The sequence below is a fragment of the Electrona antarctica genome (assembly GCF_951216825.1).
Source record: "Electrona antarctica genome assembly, chromosome: 21".
Classification (NCBI taxonomy): Eukaryota; Metazoa; Chordata; class Actinopteri; order Myctophiformes; family Myctophidae; genus Electrona; species Electrona antarctica.
In genome coordinates, this window is record NC_136802.1 from 19,308,863 (window position 1) to 19,334,682 (window position 25,820).

The window sequence follows — 25,820 nt, forward strand, 5'->3', positions numbered from 1 at the left end:
CCGCTCTCAAAGAGCACCTAATGTTCAAAACTGGCCCATATAAAAAAGTCAAAGTCGCCCCTAGTCCCCCCCCCCCTTTTTTCCTTTCCACACTGTACATGTTTTTACCTTTTTTAACTGTATGATGATTTATTTTTATTTTTATTTTCAAAGAAGTGTATATTTGTCATTAAATGTTCTGATGAATTGAAAGTGGAGGACCCTTATGTAAACAAGTATTTGTGCTGGTTCTGTCCTTATTGTAGCAGTTTTTGTAGGCTATTGACCTGACCTGTACCTTCATTTAAAATTCTGCATACTGAAAATCTGAAGAAAAAAATTATCAATCAATCAATCAATCAACCAATCAATCAATCAATCAATTAATCAATCAATCAATCAATCAATCAATCAATCAATCAATCAATCAATGAAATAAAATCATCTGCTTTGAGTTTGACAAGAAAGACCTCTAGCTGGCCTGGAATATATTTAAAACTAGTGTAGTTTACAGACAGTCAATATTGACATATCTAGTTTAATATCTCAATGACTGTGTAGGCATGTACTTTAGCAGATCAAACGGTTGCCTATATCAACCAACTAGCCAATCACGGCGAGGCCGCCCGTCCCTCTGGAGCATGGGATCTTAAATACACCGCCTTCGCGTTAAGGAAGGAAGGAGTAGTTTTCTTTTCCAAGATGGCGACGACCATAGACAACAGCAATGCCGTGGTCCAGGCGACAAAGAAAAGGCACCTGGGAATCCCCGAAGCAATATTCGTGGTGCGTAAAACCTTATGTGCTTTCTCGGGTGCCAGAGATGCGAGTAGAAGACGGCAGATAATGCACGAATGTCTTAAGTTTATTGGGTGTTTTTTGTGGTGCCATGGGTGTCATGCTTTCTGCTAGCTGGCTAGCTAGCTAGCTGACCAAGCAAGCCAACAATTACTTTGCTTTTAACGTTACGTTACTGCTTAACTCCATTTAGGGGCATGTATGCTTGAATGCACTGCATCTTGCTGGCTGGGCGCTGCACCGAAAGTGAATGGTGGCCTGTAGGTGTGGAATAATGGAATTCTATCACCCCCAGAGCTTTAACCCACCCATCATGGCATTTAGCTAACACACACAGTGACATAATATAGAGCAGTGGTTTCCCTTTTCATATCAACAAGGCCCATTATATATTCGGCATTTGAGCCAAGGACCACCATGCGATGAGATTTAGCCTCTCTGATCCAAAACAAATGTTGTCGTTTGATAATATCTTGTCCACAATAATATGCTGTGGTGTTCTTGGTACCATAGGAGAGATGACAGGCAAAGGTTGGGGTCAATTTGGTTTCATTTTACGCTGGGTCTGGGACCTCATTTTATTCTACCTGGTAAAATCCTGAATGTTAATCTGACACTGAAGGCTAGCTAGATTATTCTCGTCGATACCACTGCATTGTAAATGCTAGTAATAGAGGGTATGCACAATTGCGCATGTATAAAGTGAATGGCAAATTGAGTGACAAAGTGAATTTAATGTTGTTTAAAGTCATTTAATGCAATCAAATAGGACCTTTCTGTTTGGATGTATGGGCTGTCAAGGCCAGAAAGGAGGTTTTAAGGTAAAAGTGTATGACAGAAATAACAAAATGAAAGCAGAATGATTTCCAAGTGGAGAAATGACAGCCAAACTGTGTGTAGATCGAACCTGTCTCGATCGAACACCCCGTGAAAGATGATTGGGTGGAGGTCATGAACTCAAGGCCATGATTCAAGATGCATTACACAGATAGTGTACTCAGATCAGCCAACGCAGGGAAGCTGGAGGTACCTTCACTAAAAACGCCGGGACAACGCTCCACACGTCCCAAACTCTTCTCCCTTCTGGCTCCAAAACTATGGAATGCACTTCCCATCACAGTCAGAACTGCAGCCTCACTCCCAATCTTCCGCCGTAGCCTGAAAACCCACCTCTTCAGACTCCACCATGGCCCGTAGCACTTGCCCTAGCCTAGCCTCTTAGATGGCACATTATGTAGACTTAGATAGTATTTTAAACAGACTTATAGCTTGTTACGTAGACAGCTCTAGAATTGCACTTTATGTAGTCATAGCACTTTATAGTACACATGTATAATATATTATATAGTATAGTATGTATAGTTTACATAGATACTCCACTGTTACGTTCTTAGTTTACGCATGATTCATGATAACTACTTTTTATATATGTATGCCATGCTTTTGTTATTGCTTAAATGTAAATCGCTCTGGATTAAGAGCGTCTGCTAAATGCCTAAATTGTTGTGTGGCCTCACACACGTCAAAAATTACATTTTCAAAAATTGATAAGTAAGCAACTAAAGCAAGTAATGTGTGTTGAGGGAACGACAAAGTATTAATTTCAATACCATAATGTCGACTGTTATCAATGGACAAGACCGCAGTTATCAGTTCGGATCAGTACGATTGTTTTCGACGAGTATGGGCATGCTCTGCCGACTGATAAAACAAAACGACGGGATTAAGGTTGGCGAACATGCGTTAATATTAGGACCGCGCTGCGAGATGCTTGCGGTTAAGTTTAGGGGAGGGTATGAGGAGGCTTGTCGTTTTTAGTAGGCAGTAGACCAAAACGACAGGATTAAGGTTGGCGAACATGCGTTAATATTAGGACCGTGCTGTGACATGCTTGCGGTTAAGTTTAGGGGAGGGTATGAGGAGGCTTGTCATTTTCAGTAGGCTCCCAGGATGTCCAGTAGACCTGAATAGACCGATATGATCGGTTAACGTGTCATCAACGCCAATCGCAGCCAGTAGGTTCCAGACGAGCCGATCGGCTAGATAAGATCGGTGTAATAAGTAACCTACTGGGAATTATCGGTTGATTTTCGGTCGAAACGGCTGCAATAGTGTGGATCTGCTCTTCAAGAGCCCCATAGATTTTGAAGCACTCCTGCTTTAGGTGTGACATGAAACGCAACCTTGGTATCGTTATTGTAGCTCATGGCTTGCTGCCTTCTTTGTCTGTGTTTCAGGAGGATGTGGAATCGTTTATGAAGAAGCCGGGCAATGAGACGGCCGACGCAGTCCTGAGGAAACTGGATGAGCAGTACCAGAAATACAAATACATGGAACTCAACCTGGGCCAAAAGAAGCTCAGGTAATAAAACGAAATGGAGTAATGCCACACATTATGTGATCTTGTAGATCTGTTGTTTCCGCCAGTGCTCGATAACGCAACTCAAGTTGCAGCTAAGCTCAAATATACCATGGCTGACTTGTGAAGACTCCATAATTGCAAAATATAACCCATACTCTCCTCTCCAGGTTGAAAAGTCAGATCCCACAGATCAAGCAGACACTAGAAATCCTACTACACATGCAGAAGAAAAAGGTAATCGAGCATTGTGGGTTGGAGGAAACCTGGAAATGTCACCAGGTTCTTGCTGATTTTCTCAGACCATGAATAAAGTTATGGAAAAGGATAACTTAAGATAAAATTGTTACTTCAAACATTCCCGTTATAACAGCCAATGACATTCAAGTTATTTTTATTTTTTCTCTCTTTTTAATCAGGGAACCCCGGAGCCCCTGAACACACACTTTCTATTGGCTGAGAATGTTTACTGCAAGGCTTCAGTTCCTCCCACTGACAAAGTCTGCTTGTGGCTAGGTGTAAGTATCAAACCAGCCTAGTCAAAACCACTTTTGTACGTATCGTTTTGTAAAGGCTAGAGTTTCATGATGCAAAATATAAAATGAAACCATGAAAAATCATGGAATCATGGTCACTTTTATTTAGCACAGTATGTCTTTTTAACCCATTAAAACCGGGAAAGCATGTGTCATTTTAGTGTTGGCCATTTAAAACTACAAGCTCACAGCGCGTCACTACAAGCTTGAACTGTAGATATTAAGTAGCTCTTAATTGTGACTTCACATTGTTCATCACATTCCCACTAAAACTAAGGTCGCATTCTCACCTCTACTTCGGTAGACTTGATGCGAATGGGCGGAGAAGTTGCATCATTCTTGCATTTTTAATTTGCTGCGTTTGCGTTCACATTGTGCTGTATATCTGCAGCAGGGAACTTTATCAATGTGTTTAATTCATAAACTACACAGTGAAATCTATGGTGTTAAATTATACTTTGAGTAATAGTTGGGACGTAAAGTGAGGCTAACATACGTGGATGCAGTGTGTCCTCGGGGAGACGGGGACTGGATGTGCGTGTGTGCGTGCGTGCGTGCGTGCGTGCGCACGCTCTGTTCTTTTGGGCACATTGTGGCGGCACAGCAGAGACTGGAGCGCAAAATGAATTATCCAACGTTTATCCACAATCGACCATCCAGTCTATCCACCGTAACGTGACATCTTTGTGCTGCGTAAAATATGCCCTCTCTGTCTCAACTGTGTTTACTCATACTCCTCACGTTTGAAGCGAAGCGAAAACCCAGTTTTTTTTTGGCGAACTAGAATGCATCAGTCTTCAAATGAGCCTTCACACCTGCCAAACAAAGCGCACTTTATGACAATACGCAGCGGGATTAGTTTTAATCGCAGTAAAGCATTCTGGTGTGAATGCGACACCAAGTAGGTGCTGTCTTTAGAGGTTGTAGCCACAGAGAACTGGACAGCTAAGAGAAACATTTTTCTTTCAACCTTCCTTTGTCTTCTTCTCTCGTTCCTCCCGTCTGAAGGCCAATGTCATGCTAGAATACGACATTGACGAAGCACAGGCTCTACTAGAAAAGAACTTATCCACGGCGTCTCGTAATCTAGAATCACTCGAAGAAGACCTGGACTTCCTGAGAGACCAGTTCACCACCACCGAAGTCAGTATCCTTCCAACGTAAAAACACTACAATTTATATGTACGAATTGTTGAATAGGCATCGAGAAGGGAGTGAACAGTCTTCTAGTCCAATGGGTTTCAACCATGGACCACCTTTTGATGAGATTTAGCCTCTCAGACCCAGAACTAAAGAATATTGTGGTATCATTGGATAAGACTTGGATGACTGTCCACAATTCCATGCTGTATTGATGTGGTACCATAGGAGAGATGGCAGGCAAACATTGATCAAAATAACAATTCTTCTACATTCTCTAATTGTGGAGAGTTCTTGTAAATTAAGTAAGGCAGATGTTTAACAATGATTTAACTCTTGAACGTAAAAGGAAACCATTTCACACTCAAGAGTTGAAGTTCTATACGGGTCCATTTGGTTATGAATTCTCCATCTAGCTGGGGACCACCTGGAACCCTCGAGGACCACTGGTGGTCCCCAGAATTGATGTTCGTTGAACTTTTACGGTTTTTGTCTGAGGAAATAAAAAGCGTTATTATGAATGAATTGTAGTGGTATTGTGATGAAGATTCTTTTGATTATTTACCTGTCCCATAGTTAATACTACAGCATCTAGAAAATACTCCATTTGCACCTTAACCCACCCGTCCTCTTCAGACATGGCACGAGTCTACAACTGGGACGTAAAGAGAAGGAGCAAAGACAACCTCCTCAAATTATCTGACAAGTCTTAATAGTAATGTTGATAGATAATAATGATAATAGGACAGAATCCACACTCCCTCCCTTCTTCAAACTATCCTAGCCCTTAGCAAAATAAAGAAATTAAACCTGTCCCCCGCCCCCTCCCACCACCATGTCATGTTTACGTTCACACCAGACAGAGCTGCGTAGGTGGAAGGCATCATGTTCTGAAAACATTTCTTCACATTGAGATGCGCTTGGTTTTTTTAGTCTCCGAGGCCTTCTTTTGGGCTGAGAAGTGCAAGTGGTGCCATTATGTAAGGTAGGCTAAAATCAAACGCACCTCGTGCTGATTTTTGTTCTTTTTCTGTTCATTCATAGAAACTGTCCTGCTCAGAACCGTCTGTCCACTATACTGTTCTGTTGATTTGTTACTTTTTAAAGGTATTTTTTCAAGTAAAAATCTAGCAAAAAAACTTAAGTCAACAAGGCAGTTTTTTCCTTTTGTATTATTTTTATTATGTATTTTTGAGGATCATGTATGATCCTTTGCTTTGTCTTTTCATTTCCCCACTCTACTCTGGTGCTTGTTTCTGACCTTATTTTCCACGATGAAAATTGTTTTAATTTTGGTAATGTGACGTGTGGTTTATCGCCAGCAGTTGCTTTCTTTCCATCACATTCGGGAGAGGCAGATCAGAATGACGGGGGTTCGTGTAGAGTGTCCATGAATTCATAATCCCTGACTGTTCCATCTGGTTATGAGCTTGAAATCACGGTTCTCTTTAGACCCCTGTGAGCTTCCGACGCTTAACGGTTCAGCATGCACTTCGTAGTTTGTGTTCCCATTTTGACCTGAGATCAGATTCTAAAAATGTCTTCTACATCCTGACAGTTTTCTGAAAAAGCTATGTTTCGTCGTTCTTCGATTTTTCAAAAATAGCAGACCTACAAGCTCGTAGCGCGCCCAAAATGGGTTAATAAACAGAAGCACCACCGTCCTCTTCAAGTCCTATTCATACTTCAGTTTTAGGTGCTACGGTCACCACCCAAAACGGTGGTTAGTAGAAACAAGAGAGATGTGTGTTTGGCTGAACGGTGAAGCGCTTTAACCACCTCGGCATGACGTCGTTGTAGTTTTCGGTGGTCACCTTATCACCTAAAACTGGAGTATGAATAAGCCTTCAGTCTTTTCTTTCCTCTAGCATCTCGTCCCCCCTCTCCTCTGGTCTGCCTCTCCTCTTTGCCACCGGTTTGTCTAATTTATTTGTTGCTCAATTAATTGTACCCATTGGAAACTTATGAAGGAAGTAAACACAGGAACTTTGGGGGGAAAAAGAAATCTCGGAACATGTCACGGCGTGGTCTGTGTGATTCATTGAGTTGTTGGGTGTCAGTTTGACTCCTGGGGTTGAATAATGACGAGTAACCACTAACCACATGAGTGTGTGACTGTGTGTAACTGTATCTCTAACTTCATTGTTGCCACTTCTATGATGTGTGGATTGGAGCGAGTGTAGGGGAGTATGATGTGTATAAACATTGTGAGGAAAACAGTGACATATCAAGAGATTTTAATTACTATTTTAAACCTTAGTTGAGCAGAGAGACATAACTACTAACTGGATTATTTAGCGCTAGGCATGAGGTATAAATAACAAATTAAGCCAAGCATTACTGAAAACCATGTACTTCATACTCCCTGGATAAATACACGCCTATAGAGGGTGGCAAAGTTCGTGACAAATGCCGTTTATCGTCATTTAATCCAATCAAATACAACTTTTCTGTTCGGATGAATGTGCTGTCAAGGCCAGAAAGTAGTTTTTGCCACTCAGTTATGCGTTCCTGCATAACTTCCGGGTTTGATGATGACACACGGATACCCTCTATTGTAACACAACTTCAGTTGTGCCTAGTAGCCTATGCTTAACTGTAACTTGACTATAAACCAGCTAAATTGCACTTGTGAATAATCACTTTCAGGTCTCTAACACTTCGGTAATGTAGTTTAATGAGGCCACCTAGTGGCTGTATGTGGCACTGCAGCATAATCACACAATGTGTTGAGTATTATTAAAGGGCCATTCACTTCTCAACCTATCTTCATATAATTGGTCCTCACTAATGTTCATGAGAAAATGCCACATTGTTTTCCTACTCGGTCTGTGTCTCATAGGAGGGCTGTGGGCAGTTCAGAAACCCAGTGACGACATTGATGGGGAATCCAAGCTAATGCAGGTTTTCTATTCCTGAGAAGTTGCAATGCGATAATGGAAGCCATCGTTCTCACAATAATAGAAATCGAAATATACAAAAATCACACGTGAAGTGAACGACGCTCTTATCAGATTTCGTGCTCAGCCATCAACAAATCTTGTTTAAAAAAAATTATCTGCCTAACGATGTCACTGGTGGACGGGTTTCTGAACTGCCGATAGCCCTCCTATGAGACAGACGGCATCATGTTCCTATTTTTTTTAATTTATTTGGTTGATCAATTTGACCCAGTTTAAGAATGGTCCGTAAGGGCTTGTCTGTGCAGAATGGAGGATTGAAGGTAATATTGAGTACCATGGCTCCATTGTGAAAAGACTAGTCTGGACTTTAACCCATTTTGACCTGAGATCAGATTCTAAAAATGTCTTCTACATCCTGACACTTTTCTGAATCGATTTTTCAAAAATAGCAGACCTACAAGCTCGTAGCGCGCCACTCGGTGGCACGCTATGAGCTTGTAGATCTGCTATTTTTCAATAGCTAAAGCATAACATAATGCTAACACCAAAAGGGGTTCCCGCCCAAAATGGGTTAACTTGATCACGTCAGCACTAGTATCTCTGTGGTTGGGAATAATGATATGTCCCAAGTTGCGCACACATTTGTAGAGAAGCCATGGCATATTAACCTGACTCCGCCAGATGGGCATCAAGTGGAGCATCAAGTCTGCCTGAGAGTTCCCAGATGGGAGCAGGAGGGGGGAACCCAGTGTATTCTCTGCTGCCCCATCTGGCGTAGTCAGGTTAATGGCATATTGCAGCTCCACATAACAAAAATGAGTAAATCCTACATTTTAATGTTGTGACGTGGATTGCCCAAAATGGGTTCATGCCAGGGTTAACTCGGGAGTAGAAAAGGTGAGCCATCTGGTTAATTAACACTGAAAGGAATCAAATTGTAGGCCTATATCCTAATAAGTAGTTTGTGTGCCAATGCACCTGCAGCTACAACCAAATATCATTATGCTGCCACCTGCACCCTGCAGGGATTAGCTGTTTATCACCAAGTTTGTTTCGTTAGTGACTTTGGCCCGTAGACTACTAGGCCAGACTGAGCTACTGTGCTATATATTGTGGACCCCAGGAAGAGTAGCTGCTACTAAGGTAGTAGCTAATGGGGATCCAAATAAACAAACAAATATATATATATATTCAAATGTATATTTTTGTTTTGTTTTGTTTTAAGTAATAGCGGATATAAAAGCTCAACATTTTGGATTGGTGACTCGGGCTATTGGCCTTTTTTTTATATGGTTAAGATGACACCTTTTCAAGTCGTCGGGCTGAGTCATGAATGATTATATAAAACAAATGCATAGTTCATATTTGAAACAATCTAGTTCAGGCGTAGAGCTTAAGGTGCATTTAGTTTGCTCTGAATTGCGGTGTCATTATAGAAGTCTCATCAATGTGGGGACAGACTTGAGAGGGTTAATGAGGCCCCAGCCAAATGTGTTAATGCTTAAGAACCAAATGGACCCTTACGAGTCTGTAACTTACTCTGACCGTACAAAGGGAACCAAATGGACCCTTGTGGGTATGCAGTGTGTGCAAAATGGTACCAAAAAGAACCCTGGCACTAGTTCCATTAAAAGACAGAGGATGTTACTGTAGGCTATAAATTGGCGCCCAGAGATTAAAAAATAGAAAATCTCACCTGTGTGAAGTGAGGGGAGCTCTTGACATAACATGTCGATTTGCTCATCCACATAGTACATTCTCCATTCATTGTCAGTGGAAATGTAATGTTTGAGTAAGACAAAGTCTACACTAATAGCTCAGCTGAATATAGGAGGGGCTAGCGAGCGCCTCTCAAAGATCGAGCGCCTCTCAAAGATCGAGCGCCTCTCAAAGATGCCTAATGTATATCGTTGCTGTTCGGGACAAAAACCTCTGATCTCCATATTTGAACCTTTTTTTGTTTATTTCGTAAATGAATGCCCTACTTTGTCAAAAATAGCTCGCAATGGGTTGTGCTGTGTTTTTTTTTAACTAAGTGAAAGTGCCGGTAGGCTGTGCGTTTTATAAATATCGAACCAATGAGCATTATTAACAAGAGACTATATAATTACTACACTGGCCTATTGGAACACATCGTTTTATTTATGTATTCAGTTTCTAAAGAGTAACGGTTTTGGACATACAAGGTTTCCACCCGACGACAATATCAAACTGGGGGCCCTTGAAATTTAAAAGGTAGAGAATCTCTGATCTTTTCTGTCTAGAATGTACAGCTAGATAGGTGAAGGACGATATTCACAACATTCGGGAGCTGTGCAATGGATATAAAAAAAAAAGGTCCTACTGTTTGACAACTGGAGAATGGTCCTATTGGCCTATATGAGCAGGCAAGGCTGGGCTTATGCAAACAATGGACCACCACCACCATCATCAGGTAGTAGGTACAAAGAACACTTAATTACTCTCACTTTACTTACATACTTCTCATGATACCTGAAGACAGATAATGGTTTTGGTCGTGCAGGGTCTACCACAGAAAATGGCATCCCTTTGAAGATTCGTTAGGGATTCAGTGCATTGCTCAAGGACACTTCAGCATCTGTCCCGGGTCAAGACTTGGCCTTGTCTGTGGAATGTTTTTAAGAATTGAGAATTGATCATAAGACTCAATTACTGAATGTCAGTCTCCAGGTTTTCTTCAGAATATGTATTGCACTGATATAGGCTACTATATGACACATTACGAGTCCACTATAGAGTGGTTCTCAAATTCATTTATTTTCATGGACCCACATAAATGGTTCTCATTTGGACCCCTATCAGGAGGGCATACATGAACTTTGAGCCTGGGTTTTCCCCCAGTTGGAGAGCCATTCCAACTGCGCTTCAGTCCTCAAAATGTCCCAGTTTGATCCCATAGTCGTGTATCAGAAAATCACACCCGTGTGAAGTGAGGGGTACTAATATATTGATGAGTTTGAGAAAAATTAGGGCTGGGCGATACAGACTTAATCAAATATTACAATCTTTTGACCAAATGCCTTGATATCGATATTGTATAATATAATTCTTATGAACATTTTCAAAAATGTTCAGTTGGAAATAACTGCAGATTGGCTATTTGAGCTATTATAAAATAAGGCTTTTTGTGATTAAAACCAGGAAAGGATAAGACAATGTTAAAATATCCCAAATCCCACATGATGTTGAGTCTCCGTATAACAATACCGATATAATATCTGCCCAGCTCTATAGGGGAAAGGGTGCTCAAAGTGGAGGGAAACACATTTTCACCACTGTTGAAAACCCAAATGTACCTGAAATGTTTTGTCGTCCCTTTATATTTAATGTAGACAAATGTTTACATAGTTTTGTGTTAAGCAAATCTCACCGTGAACCTCGGGCCCTTGCAACCGGTTAACATGTCTTTGTATGACTTGTAAAGCGCATGGGTGTCAAATGACAAAGTAATTACCCTTTTCTTCAACGCTTAATAATTATACACATTGAAGATGCATGTTTTGTTTTTGTCTTTTATCCTGACGGCTCAATTGCTACTGTCCTTAACCACGTATGGCCTATTTTATACTTAGTCATACAACAGTGTCACATAGAAATAGTGATCACATCGTGATGCAATGTGGGCTTGTAGATCCAAAAGAGGGCCGCGAGGTTGATACAAATTTATACTAGGCTATCTATACAGTATACACCATCGTGTGACAATATAAATTAGGCTTACGAGAGGAATGCCTTGAAGCATGGAACCAGAATGTCATTCAAATGAGTTCAAGTCCAAGTTGCAAACAATCAGAGATATCCTTTGTTGAGGCACAGACATGTCCCTGGAAAATGACAATGGCACTCACTCATACATACCCACCACCACCACCCTTTTGCTTCTGTGGTACATTCACATACAAATGCACGACACAAGCTAAACTGCCATTGGAAACACAATTATTAGAAGTCATACTATGTCACATGGAGGGACACATAACAGTGACAACTAGTAAGGGGTTACATATGATAAATACAATAAGACCTAAATAATCAGACCTTTCAAGGTGACCTTTGCCCTAATGTCTGAATAACTTATTTAGTTAAACGGATACATTTTTTATGCTATCGTATTCTTTGTCTATTTTCTGTTTGCTTTAATCTTACGATAGCTCTTGTGGATGTCTGTTGTACCCCCTTTCAATAAAAAATAAAAAGATGATTAAAGACAAATGTAGTTTTAGTCATGTAAAACAGGCCTGAAACCGCACGAATAGGAACATAAGTGAAGAAAAGCAAACATGTGAAAATGCTGCTGAGCACAACACATTGATTGAAGCTGAAACCTACAGTACATTCTGTGCCCTCACTGTACACGCTCAGCAAAGTATAATAATGACAGAATTTGTCATTTGTTAAAATGTTTAATGATAGAATTTAAGCATTGCTTGAAGGAAATGTACTTCATGTTCACGACGGCATCTTACATTTGGACATGTTTTTAAGGTTTTCATAAAGTGAACGATAGAGAATATTGCAGTACAGTATGTCAGAATTGCCATATTTTAATCGTTTTCAGTGTCAACTATGTCTAAATGGAAACACGTTTCCCTTAATTCAAAATGAACAAAACATTTGAAATTCTTTGGATCATAAAATGTAGGAGTAACAGACAGAGTGGGCACTATGAAGAGTGGACACCTCGATGTAAAATTGGTCCAAAAAGTAAATAGATCTGGGAAATGGTCTTAAGTAATGTAAAGTATACAACATGATTGAACATTCAACATTTAAGTTGTAATATTTCTACAATTGCTACAAATTGCTATACATCCTGTATATATCATTCTGGGCATAAACAATACGTTGAAGGTTACATTTAAGTCTGATTACAGTACATCATGTATACTTTACATGACTTGCATTTTTTAAATATATATATATATATATTTTTGCAAAATAGCAAATTTTACATTGAGGTGGTTTTCTTTAGTGCCCGCTCTTGTATCCTGTAAGAAATGTCAAATTTAACCCCTAGCTGTAATGGAATGAATCATAATCAGTCTAATTGAAAATGGCAATCTATTTCTGTAAGATCGACCTAACCTTTTTCTTATTTCTTTTTTTTTTTTACAATGTCGCAGTGACACACACACACACACAGACACGCACGCACTGGTGCGCGCGCACACACACACACACACACACACACACAAGAGAATGAAATGAGATACAATGTCTTATGTCTATGTTGTTGGTTTGTAGAATGTACAGAATATCCCCCTACTGCGCTTCCCTGAAAGATTACAATGGTGCAGTTCTACCAGCATGTATGCCATTCCCATGCAAACAGTTTGATGGGGGAGGGGGCGCTTGTTTTGGTTCACTCAACATATTTTCTTATCAATTGCACACCACATGAAGCCTTGAATTCATGGAGATTTGTTTTGGTTTGTCGCTTTCTTAAGCCAATAATTTGATGACCAGTCCGGGTCATCGGTCAGTAGGAGACGTCTTCATGGGTGTGTAATTCAGTGGTTCCCAAGGTGGGGTCCGGGGACCCCCAGGGGTCTTTGAGGGAGTTCCAGGTGGTCCCCAGCTAAATAGAGACTCTGCGAGCGAATATATAGGACGTCGCTGCGCAGATGCGGTGTTGCATGTCAGAGGCAAATATTGCGCTTTTTTCTCTCCACTACACTTATTTAAAAACGTTTGTTACTAGTTACTTTGCAGATTTAGATTACAAAACATGCATTAACCAAATATGCCTCTATTTTATACTTTAGCTACTTAGACATAGCCGATCTAAGAGCTCACAATGCATTATTGCATCGTCGCATTGCGTCACATGGGCACGTTGTAAGCTTGTAGATCGGCTATTTTCGGAAACGTTTAATTTGAGTTTAATTTAATTTGAACGTTTGAATTTTTGCACTTTTGAATACAGGCTTTCACTTGTAACAAAGTGTGTTTGTGTCCAGTGAAACGTCCGTGGAGTGCCTGCGTGGGCCACTACTGGACGAGTGCCTGTGCAGAGCAGCCGAGGCTGTCACCAGGTGGCAAGCTGCGATGGACAGTTATAACGCAGTGGTTTCCCAAACTTTTTCACGTCAAGGACCCCCAAATTGACCCCCTGTTATAACGTGAACCAAAGAGAGTGCTCCCTCCATGTTAATCGCAGCGATGTGGGATTGTTTCCCCCCCCTTGCTATTGGCCTGGGAACAGCACACACACACGTGCTATCCGTATGGTATGCGTGCAATGTAGTGTTATTTTGAAGTTCATTCCTCCGGTTAATTCCTTGTATACAGTATGCTGTCGCTGTGGTTCTCCTCTCGTGTGGCTCCGGTCCGGTTGGTATACTTCCAGTTTAAAATGAGATTTTTCCGTCGTTTGCCAAACAAACGTCCACTGTTCAGGCGGGACACATGCCATCCAACTGTAAGCTATAGGTGTGTCTGTCCACATTAACAAGTCCCCCCACCCCCATCCGTTTCAAGGTAGACCGCCAGGCAGGGAGGGACTGTATGTGAACTTTCAGGTCCACATACACCAGTCCACCTTTACTAGGTCCATTTTGCTGTACACAGTCCTGTGTGGGGAGGGAGGTTGTCCCTGGCAACACAGTCCTTAAGGATCTCCGCTTGGTGACTGACTGTCACGTTATTTAATAGTGAATGATAACGGACATTTTATCCAACAACGGGGGACTCACTGGCGGCTCAAATAGTTCTCTCAGGAGGAGTTCCATGAGTAATAATGTCTGGCAACAATAGAATTAGTTCTGGGAAGTGAAGGCAATTTGTCGTCCCCGTCCCCCCACACACACACACACACACAAACCCGGTTCATGCTTTGTCGCATGGCGGCGGCGTCTCATGCCAAAAATAGCCACCCTACAAGCTCACAACATGTGAGCCTGTAGGTCTGCTATTCCAGGCGAGAAAGCATAAACAAGGGCACAATCCTTCCCTGTATTCCATTCCAGAAATCGTCTGTTATGGGAGCTCTTGCTGTCGAACTGTTTTGTTCTCTATCCAGACCTCTCAGAGTATGGGAACAACAGTGTGCACGGGGGTGCAGTGCAGTGCAGTAGCAGAGGACATCTAATTCCCATGCAGTCACAGAGGAGAGAGGAGAGGCTGAACCTGAGATTGCTGACTATAATTATATGCATCTTCAGGTTAATATTATCTACTAAAGTGGTGCTGCATGCCGTCTCACCATGGATGGATGGAGGGCTGTGTGATCTGTTCTGTTCACGTGTGATTGTTGAAATTGCATATTGGACTTGGAGAGAGGAGGAGACGGGTTAGGAGACCAGAGGAGAGGAACAGGGATATTCTGTGTCTTACGGGAAACGAGAGAGAGAGAGAGAGAGAGAGAGAGAGAGAGAGATGGAGTGAAAAAGAGAAGAATGGAGCCAAATGTATCGAGTCATGAACCGTTGTCCTAAGGTAAGACTCCCCTCCCCAGGCTGCACCAAAAGGACCGTCTCTTTTCTCCCACTGACCTTCAGGCTAGCCGACCAAAATAAAGAAAATGTGAACCCAAAGGAAATCAAACGGGCGATAAAGTGTCGGGAACCACTCTTGTGCCCTTCCCTCTTTGCCAAACAGTGGACTCATGTAGACAAAAGGCACCTCGACTTCTTCTTCTCAGCCTTTAAATCAGCCAATCTCCTCGGAATCAATCCATCAACCTTCCCCCGTTCAGAAACAGAAACCCGGCAGAAGGGGGAGGTGGGGCTGGGGGCCAACCGGTTCCTGTCCATGATCCTCCCTAAAACACAGTCCTGGATCTGCACCCCCGCCTCCTCCCTCCCCCAAATCCCTCCTTCCCCACCACGGTTCCGTTCGCTCACTCCCAAAAACTCCAGCATGTACAACGTTTTGTTTCTGGAAAGGCTCCCATGATGTTGTCCCTCCCTCCCCGTCTCAGCAGAGACAGCGGCGGTCGCTCTTGGTCACCTCCTCGGAGGAGTGCACCACGTTGGGGACGAAGCCGCTCTTGACGCCCTCCCAGCCCTCCTGGATGGTGATGTCACCGGAGCGCACCAGCGCAAAGATGTCCCGCGTCAGCTCGGTGAAGGCGTGCTCCACGTTGATGGCGTCGCGCGCCGACGTCTCCACGTAGCGCATCCCGTACGCGCCCGCCAGCTTCTCCGCCTCCTGGCGGCTCACCTGGGACACGGAGAGAGACAGAATCACATTTAGAATCATCTTTATTGTATCATCACAGTTTTAGTAAAAAAAGTGGGTGAAATTCGTTTTTTGTTCATAGTTCCAATCGTGTTATTTTTCCAAGAAAACCAAAGAGAGAGGGGGGTGGGGGTAAGGAGGTTTAGAAGCTTGTTCCACAAACAGCACACTCGTAGGGTCTCTCTTATCTTATTTACAGGCTGTACAGTCGTACAACCAAGTACTCTTTTTCACAAAGAACATTACAGAGTACCTGAGATAAGGGTGCATGAGCATAGCAGCCGAGAGAGAGAGAGAGACTTCTTTTCTGCATGCCCTGAAGAAGGTCATAGGGGCGAAACATTTGACATGTATTGTTTTTATTGTTTATAGATTAATTAGCCTTAGTTTATATTGAAGTTTTTTTATTTTTTTATTGGAAGATCCCTCCTGCTCCCTCCTTTTCTAACCAAAGAGCACCTTCCAAGACTGCATTTATCTTACACAGACTTAGGCTATAGAACGCTGAAGCTCTCCTCTTTTGCTTTTTTATTTGAAATCCCATTTGCTGTTCTATCACGAGTTTGATCAATATCAAGTGGTCACTGCGCCAGCCTGAATGTTTTTCAATATAGTAAAGGAAGAAGCAGCCTGATGGAAAAGTCTTTAACCATAGAACACTAAGCCTGGGTGACAATTATATTGTTGTCATTTTCATAATGTTGCTTGCTGATGTCTGAGGTGGGTGGGTCTTATTTTTATTTTCTTGATAGTCAGTATTATGTTAAATTATGACACCACATAAAAATTAAATATTTCCGACAGATTTTCCATAAATATATAACAACCTTTCAGGATATTGTAATGATCAATATATGCGCCACCTATCTCCCAGACTTCCTCCCTATAGTCAATTATAATTTGATATATTAGATATAATTTACCTACAGATGTGAGGGACTTCATTTAATTGACAATTTTGTTTTTAATATTTTAATTAAAAAAAATCTTTTAAAATCCCCTCTCTCTCACACTCCCTCACTCTCCCTGTGCTAAGGAAGCTGCCATTTCCGTTCACGAAAATATATTTTAATATTTTATAAATATATAAATATAAATATATTTTCTTTAGAGCTTTTTTTTATTTATTTCCATTTCTGCTAAGCAGCAAGCTATGCTTAGATTATTTTGATTTATATTAGGATACAGGAGGAGCCTCCACTTCCGCTTTATATTTTACTCATGGTAGAGCTTCCGCTGCTTCAGGCTGTATGACGGAAGCATTTGAAAATTGCGAGAGTCAACAGTCTGGCAACATGAGACTAGGGGCCCTATTAAGCAAGACGAAAAACCCATGCGGTAATACAGATTTCGCCCTCGCTCTGCGCCTTTTCGTATTATGGAAGCCGTGGTGAGCGCTCACTCATATGGAATACCACGTTCCTGCATAATTTAGCATTGTGGGAGTGTCCATATGTTAATTATTTTCGCTTTGCGCTAGTTGCTATTAAGCCCCTTGACCTAAAAACACTCAGCGCATACCGATTCCGCCTGGGTCTGACCACGTCTTAAAAGCAAAAAGCACTGTTTGATTTTACACTTGAGCGGCTCTGGAGTGCTGCTGGAGTGTTGCCATGTCTGTTTGCTGTTTATTATAAGCGGCTTCTTTTTCTGCAAAGTTGCTTGTAAATATTGGTAGTTGTGGTTGCTTTTCTTGTTTCTAAAGTGCTTATTTGGGCTTTTCTCCTAATGTTGTTTAAACCAGTGATCCTCACACAGCGACATTCCCATGTCAAGGACCCCCAGATGAATGCATTTGCCCAACTAAGCCAGTGACCCCCATGACAGATTTGTGTTTTTAAATGTTTCAATAACATTTTTCAAAAATATTCTTATTGTCACTTTTTTCAAAGAATACTTTTGAAAATAGCAGATCTACCAGCTCACAATGCATCACATTCATTCGTTAAAACAATGAACTCTGACTGCAGGGGGATATATATTTATAATGATCATTATAACAATGTGCAAGAAAATATGTAAAAAGAAGGAAGAACTTTATATTTGTGGACAATCAAAATATGCTGGAAATTTTAATGTGGTGTCATTAAAAGGAATCTTGATATGGCAGACTCACTATCTAGAAAATAAAAACATGGCACTTCATTTAAAATAGGTTGTAGACCCCTGTTATATGCGATTCTTTTGGGAGTATGTTTATAGACCTATTTACTTGTTTCTATGAGACATGGCAACAGCGAGCTTTCTGGCTTTCCCGTTGAGATTATAAAGGGTCATATATCGCTCATTTCTCAACCTTTAATTTTTTTTAAAACATCTCCATAATCACTGGGAAGTTAGCTTTCATATGCTGTATCACACCCGACTCAATTCTTCTTCAATAAAATGCTACGAGCGAAGACCATAACATTGGGGCCGCAGCAATACGCATGGCGCACGTATGGCATTTCAACTCATTCCTTCGTCGTGACTCGAATGAAATAAAATAAAATAAACGTTATTTTACTGGTGTTTTTCAATAGAAACAAATAAAGAGCGTGTGTGCAACAGTCAGTGCATATACGTGCATGCACTATAGGCTATATTTCCTCCTTGTCGGGATGGTGAGCTGAGCTCTTCACAGCCCGTTTGTCTTTCATATTATTCTTATAATATTTGATATTATAAACACTCATGGTTCTCTCATTTCTCAACCGTTTTTTAAAATGTAAAAATCCCCATATTCCTTAGGAATCTTGCTTTCATTCGCTGTATGGTACATGGTTCTATTTTTATCGAATTAAACAATATCAAACGAACTTGTATGTTCGGGGGTTAGACGATTCTGGTAACATTACGCATGGATTGCCAATTTGCCAGCCAATGCTGCGTATCTACTCGCAGTTCCATTCCGATCTGAAAGGTATAGGTAGGTGCCATTTCAAAGTCTTAGTTATTCATTTATGAATCAAATCAACTATATATAGAATAAAGATTTTTACAGCTGTTTTTCATGCTTAGAACAGAAACAAATTAAGTGATGATGTGCGTATATCTCCCTCCCTTAGCATATGGCTGCGCCGCTGTAATGACTTTCCAATGAAAACTGCAAGTTACTTAACAAAATAGAGACATAGGCCTACAAGCTATGCACATCATGGCTGTGACAGCTTGTGGATCTGTTCTTTTGAGGCATAAAGGTGACAGCATGCAGTGCAATAGGAATAATTAACCCAAATGTGACAAAGTCATGTCATGTCTATGGTGCCAGTGCCGAAAAGGGCGCATTCCATCAGCTGGTGTCGTAAAGAGAATAGTACGGACATGTTCATTGGGTAAGCCTCAAAACTCCCTGAAACACTCCCATGACTAATTCAAGGCCGTTTTGCTCACACCACGGGGTGTCGAAAGCGCTTCTTACCTGGCCCATAATTGTAATATGACATTGCACCCGCCCCCACGTCTTAAAAACTGTAAAATTATATGTAATTAGATTCCACTTGCTTAATAGGGCCCTAGGGGCGCGTTCGGAAAATAGTGCACTGTGCAATGCAAACTAATAGGCCGAGTGTGCTCCTGGTGCGCATTTCCGAACGCACCCTTAAGTTCAACTAACACTTGTATGAACTGTCACTTCCCCTCAACAATTTCCGCACTCGGTGGTGCCCCCTACCTGACGTTGTGCCTCCAGGTCACACTTGTGTCCCACCAGTAGGAAGACGATGCTGTGAGGCTGGACGTGGCTGCGGGCTTCCTCCAGCCAATCGTGGACGTTCTGGAAGGAGCGTCGGTTGGTGATGTCGAACAGGAGGAGCCCGCCCACCGAGTTGCGGTAGTAGGCCCGTGTGATGGACCTGGACGACACATGGATGGATGTTGAGAGAGGTGGGACGAAAAGAGACAAATAGGTTAGAGCGAGGTATAATAGGACACACACTGTGTGATGCAGTTGAACATACATGGGCAACTGGCGGCCCGGGGGCCACATGCAGCCCCCACCTTCACTTATATTATTGGTTTCAGCTGTTACAATTCCAAACATGCAAACATGAGCCGCTTTAATTACTTCAGTCTATATTGGCAGTTTAATGACTAGTATTACAATGTTATTGTCTTTTTTTTATGTCCAATGTATTTGTATTTAGTTCATAAAGAAATTAAATAAAAATTGTACTTTTCAGGATTCCATTTAAAAAACGGGTTTTGAGCTTGTAGATCGGCTATTTTTGCTACGACAGTAATATGCAATGTGGCCCTCTGGAGTGAGTGTGGAAATATAGTGGCCCTCTCCATCGTCAAAGTTGCCCATCCCTTGCCCCTCAAAACCGGAAACCTCGAAACAGGCACCACTAGTAGGTACCACTAGGCAGACAATTGCACGAGTCTCTCCGATCCGAGTCCGAGTCGAGTAGCAAGTAATTTGGTCCAAGTCTCAAGCAAGTCTCAAGTTTTTCTGTTGTGGGCAAGTCAAGTCAAGTCGAGTCTCAAGTTTTTACCCTCAAGTCCAAGTCGAGTTGCAAGTCGTCAAATCAATGACTCGAGTCGGACTCGAGTCGAGTCATCGAGTCTCGAGTCCAATACTCTGCCGGACAGGCCGGTTACTTAAGTTGTCCGAGTCAGCTTGTCTCAAGTCGAGTCGAGTCTGGAGTCATTGTCTTCCAAGTCAAGTCGAGTCTCAAGTTTTTACCCTCAAGTCCAAGTCGAGTTGCAAGTCGTCAAATCAATGACTCGAGTCGGACTCGAGTCGAGTCATCGAGTCTCGAGTCCAATACTCTGCCACTAGGTATTCCTAAACATACATAACCTCAGTAAAACTATGCCTAAACCTAATCTTGTCTAACCCTCAACGCATTCCTAACCTGAACCTCATTAAAACGAATACAAGAACCGCTGGGGGCGAGCGGTACAGGAACAAAATGGGGGCAAACGTTCCATTTAGCCATGCTGAAGTCCACCAGTAGGTTATAGGAGTGAACCTGTGGAGAGAGAGAGAGACAGAGAGAAAGAGACAGACCTGGTTTCCTAAATATGTATATGGTGGTAATGTTTTGTAAATTGTTAGACTAGATTTACTAATGAGCACGCTTTGTACTTTTTGTGCTGTCCACCAAGGGCCCCAGAGAAGCTCTCCTTTACTACCTTCTCCTTGTTTATGAATAATTTGTGATAACTTGGGTCAACCTAATCCTGATATTGGGCCAATTAGACAGTTGTGCTTTGAAGTTCACTCTCTGACTGTGTTGATCCATTGGGGCCTATATGCTTTCCTCTGTCGGTTCACTTCATGTGTATGGGGGGTATTCTACTATTTCTTGTGCAATTTCATCTTCTCTCTTCTTTAATAAAAAACAAACAACATTTTTGTTTACATTTTAATGTATTCATTTTATACTAATTTAACAAAGTAATTGGTATTTTGCTAGTTTGTTTACAGTGGGATGACATTTCCACTTCAAGACAGATATAGAGAAAGAGAGTTAGAGAGAGACTGAGCCAGAGAGAGAGCGACATGCATCAAATGTTTATAAGGTGTTGATGTATGTCACAGTCGTACACCCCAATGACAGGCCCAGAAAAACATGATGAAGAGAGAGGGGGGGGGGGGAAGCAGAGGGAGGAAGGTGTGAGGAGGTGGATGAGCAGACAAGCTGAGGAAGGCTAGCGTTGTGCCAAACAAACAGCACCGGAAGCCGTGATGTGATCACGACATGGCATAGCCTCTGCTGTGTTGTTGCTTTAAACGGAGGAGGAGGGATGGAGAGAGAGACGCAAGCTCGCAAAAGAGAGGAAGGCGGGGGAGGACACGCACGCGCGCAGTGTTGTTTTGATTCTTTTACACTCAAGTACAAAATGTGGGTAGTTTTTGCACCACTGCACACACACGGAAGGGAGGATGACCGTACAATTGGAAGGACAGTGAGTCAGTTGAGACTGAGAGTAATGTCCTTGCCAGTTGAAGAGGAGGAGGTGGAGATGAAATAAGAAAAGGAAGAGGAGGAGAGAAGAGAGTCTGAGTCATGGACGTGTCTCTGAGGAGCGTGTCACCGTTGCTATGGAGGCCCGAGTCACACTGTCAGTGTCAGGTGTGACAGTTTACCTCCTTGCATGGCAGGCATGCGATGAGCTAAAACAGGTGTGTGTGTGTGTGTGTGTGTGTGTGTGTGTGTGTGTGTGTGTGTGTGTGTGTGTGTGTGTGTGTGTGTGTGTGTGTGTGTGTGTGTGTGTGTGTGTGTGTGTGTGGCATCTCTCTCTATATATATATAGATATATATATCTATATGTACAGTATACACTTCGTGCACAGTTCAGTTGGGCAAATCATATAGACCGTGAAGGAAGCGGAAGCGCCGCCTACGCCCGTTCTCCGCGATACGACCCTACCCCTGCGCTTTCAACCCAGCTCCGCGGTTTCCCTCATAGCTCAGGTCAACCACACTGTGTTTTTGAGTGGTGCAACCACTCCAAGGAACAGCAATGTCCGTCCCAACCTATGTGACTATGTTTAGAGTACCAGTAGGGGCAAAAGTGCCGCTGTTGTGCCAGAAACAGATAGAGAGAGAGATAGTGTTGCACTGTTGCCTGCTAATGAGAGAGAGAGGGAGAGGGAGAGGGGAGTTGCACCACTCAGTTCACACGGGTGTGATTTTTTTACATTAGCTTTGAATAATGTCCCTGTTTCAATAATACCCATTAATTTTGCATAGACAAACAAAACGAAAGTCGCTGAGTTTCATTCTGGTTTGGAGCCCTCTGGGCTCAGAAAACATTCTTTCTGGTAACAGGTTTATCTTGTGTGTGTGTGTGTGTGAGAGAGAGACCATCCATTCTGGTGACATGGTTTCTCATGTGTGTGTGAGAGAGAGACCATCCATTCTGATGTGTGTGTGTGTGTGTGTGTGTGTGTGTGTGTGCGCGTGTGTGTGTGTGTGTGTGTGTGTGCGCGCGTGCGTGTGTGTGTGTGTGTGTGTGTGTGTGTGTGTGTGTGAGAGAGAGACCATCCATTTTGGTAACATGGTTTCTCGTGTGTGTGTGAGAGAGACCATCTGATAGAAATATTTCTTTAATATGTTTTGTTGCTTTATTTTTTATGGTCACAACTTATAATCATGAATGTTAAAGATCATCGTGTCAAATGGTATCTGGGAATGAATGTATACATGCTTTTCTCATTCTACTATTCCTCTAGGTTTCTTTCCTCTCTGTGGATAATGTTATTGTTGAGAAGGAGCCACTGATTAGAAGAGCCATAACAATTCTTTTTGGGAGACAGAAACATCTCTGACTGCCAGATCACAATGACTTAACACCAGGTCAAGTGGTGATGCTCCAATGATATGTCAACGTGACAGCTTCAACCAGCCAATGGCCAAGTTCTGGAGACATGCTGCCTGCTTGATGACAACACATTAACATGAGCGAGATTAAGTTGGCTGTTGGTTCCCAAATTAAAACGATCAACATTAAAGCAGCACTAATACTGTGGAGTATCAGTGGACACAAATAACATGGCAGCCATTGTCTAATTGTATCCCCTATCCATAGCAAGGCAGTCAAGCTCCTAACAGAACCGCCCCCCCCATAAATCTATGGAAGGATGATTGTTATTTCTTAAACATGTACCTTTATAATTTTGTGGGACATGATATTCTATGATAGTGGTTAAAAGGTTAAATAGTGCTGCTTTTACACCCCTATGCAAAAAAGGTGATAATTAAGTAATTACTGAGTTGTTAGCCTATAACCTCATTTAAAACTTTAAACTTTAAAACTTTTTTTTTACTTTGTTAATTGGGTTCTCCTCAGAAGTGAGGACTATGCAGATACAGAATATCAATTGCAGGTGTTAATAGCAGTGTCGTCCCAGCTCGACAATGAATTCATAGGGCAGATGTATAGGCTTATAGGCTATATATTGACATCAATTATCTCCAAATGACATTCTATTGTACCTGGTGAGCATTCTCTGAAATAGACAGATAATGCGCTTTATTAATGAACACTGACATTTTCTCTGTAGAGGAAGCCCCTGTAACATTCTCTGTAAAAGCAGGCAACTAGGAATGGAGCTCTTGAATTAAATCAGAATGCTTGATATACTTGCTTGTGTGTTTGAAGTCTTCAAACGCCTAAATAAATATAGGCCTACCAACATAATCCCATATATATATATAGGTCATGCAGTAACTGCACTGCATGCTCTCAGTTAAATTAACACTTTAGTTTAGGCAAGTGGTTTTCAACCATTTTCATATCAAGGCCCATTATTTATTCTGCATTTGAGCCATGACGGACCACCATTTGATGACATTTAGCCTGGCAGACAAACGATTTAAATGCTGTATTGATATAGTGGTACTAGGCTACCATAGGAGAGATAACAGGCAAACGTTGATCAAAATAATATTGAGAGTGTAAAATTAAACCAAATATAGGCTACAGGTCAATTTGGTTTCATATACAGAAGATCTAATAAGGGTCCATTTGGTTACCAACTCTCCATCATTTAGTTGGGGACCACCTGGAAGCCCCTCAAGGACCACAGGTGAGGTGGTCCCCGGACCACTGGTTTAGGCTAATAAAACTAGCATAGGCCTATATTTGACTCCTCCCTGAGTCTTGCTTACAATAATGTCATTCTGACACGAGCACAAGGACCACCCGCCCACTCAGTCCAGCCCAGTGTTATAGGCTATTGATTGATTGACATTTTCAAATCAAACTTTGTGGACTATCCATGATTAAGCATTACACTTGTTTAAAACAGGGTACACCATTTTCAATTCATCAGAATGATTGTGAAGTGAAAGTGAACGCTATTAGGCCTACCTGAATCGCTCCTGGCCAGCGGTGTCCCAGATCTGCAGCTTGATCCGCTTTCCGGGCTCGATCTCCACCAGGCGGGAGAAGAAGTCCACGCCGACCGTGGGGTCGGACACCTGCGCGAAGCGGCCCTCCGTGAAACGCCGGATGAGGCACGACTTGCCCACGGTCGAGTCGCCGATCACGATGAGCCGAAACTGGTAGAGCCATATCGCCTCCATGCCACTGTGTGTGTGTGAGTGTGTGTGTGTGTGTGTGTGTGTGTGTGTGTGTGTGTGTGTGTGTGTGTGTCTCTGACTGATCACCGCTCTGTCGGTGTCATGGTGTGTGTGTGTGTGTGTGTGTGTGTGTGTGAGAGAGTGAGAGAGAGAGATGAGAAACGAGAAGTGAGAACAATAGTGTTTACAGAGATAAGCGTCGTCATGCACCGTGCCAGTTGCAGAAGTGAGCGCACCCTGGCTGCTCTCTCGGTTGCAGTGCAGACTGAGACTGCACACTGCACTGTACACAGCTACACACGCGCGCACAGTGCATGCAAATACAACAAAACACACGACATAATGATACACGCAAAGTAGCCTATATAGTTCGACACAAGGTCTGCTAAGAGGATTTAAACTCAAGAAATCATGTGGCTTGTTTCCATAAATTCCACTGGGGTCCTTGTGTAGGCTATATGCCTACTCAGTTCATCCGATTCTGTATAATAGGCATATGAAAGAATTCTGAATGATGACAATCCAAATAACGCACAGCGCAGCTGAGCTGTCCTATAGTATCAATATTCAATCAATATAATCGATATAGGTCAATCAGTGAAGCAAAGCTCGCAGCCTTAATAATAGCCTACATGTTCCCAACTTCCCTGCAGGCTCGCAGCAGTCAGTCAGGTCGGCAGGGTGCCAGATGGGAATCACATTGCGTAGCCTGGTCGGTATGCAAACATTAGTGGTCCCACTCCATTCCCCGGTCCGGGGAATAATCCACGTAATAGACCATTGAAGCCATTTAGATTTAGTAGCCTAATAGGCCAGCATTCTGACAGCTGTGCTTCACTTTAAATGTCAATGGATAATAAGCTATAGGCTTATTTTATATGACATG

At 42.2% G+C, this 25,820-nt stretch overlaps 2 protein-coding genes across 2 annotated transcripts; one reads left to right on the forward strand and one right to left on the reverse strand.

Moving 5' to 3' along the window:
* The first annotated feature begins 619 nt into the window (after positions 1–619).
* On the forward strand, positions 620–7,569 carry vbp1 (von Hippel-Lindau binding protein 1). The gene is made up of 6 exons (XM_079491595.1): positions 620–765; positions 3,015–3,139; positions 3,307–3,373; positions 3,556–3,654; positions 4,681–4,819; positions 5,449–7,569. Exons 1-6 carry the CDS (start codon positions 682–684, stop codon positions 5,523–5,525), a joined length of 591 nt encoding a protein of 196 aa, XP_079347721.1. The 5' UTR covers positions 620–681; the 3' UTR covers positions 5,526–7,569.
* A 4,550-nt stretch (positions 7,570–12,119) lies between these two features.
* Positions 12,120–24,974, reverse strand: LOC306914436 (ras-related protein Rab-39B). Its single transcript, XM_079491452.1, has 3 exons — positions 24,723–24,974; positions 19,570–19,750; positions 12,120–15,899 (listed from the first exon to the last, which is right to left on the reverse strand). The coding sequence occupies exons 1-3, from the start codon at positions 24,935–24,937 to the stop codon at positions 15,654–15,656; spliced, it is 642 nt and encodes a 213-aa protein (XP_079347578.1). The 5' UTR covers positions 24,938–24,974; the 3' UTR covers positions 12,120–15,653.
* Between the last annotated feature and the right edge of the window lie 846 nt (positions 24,975–25,820).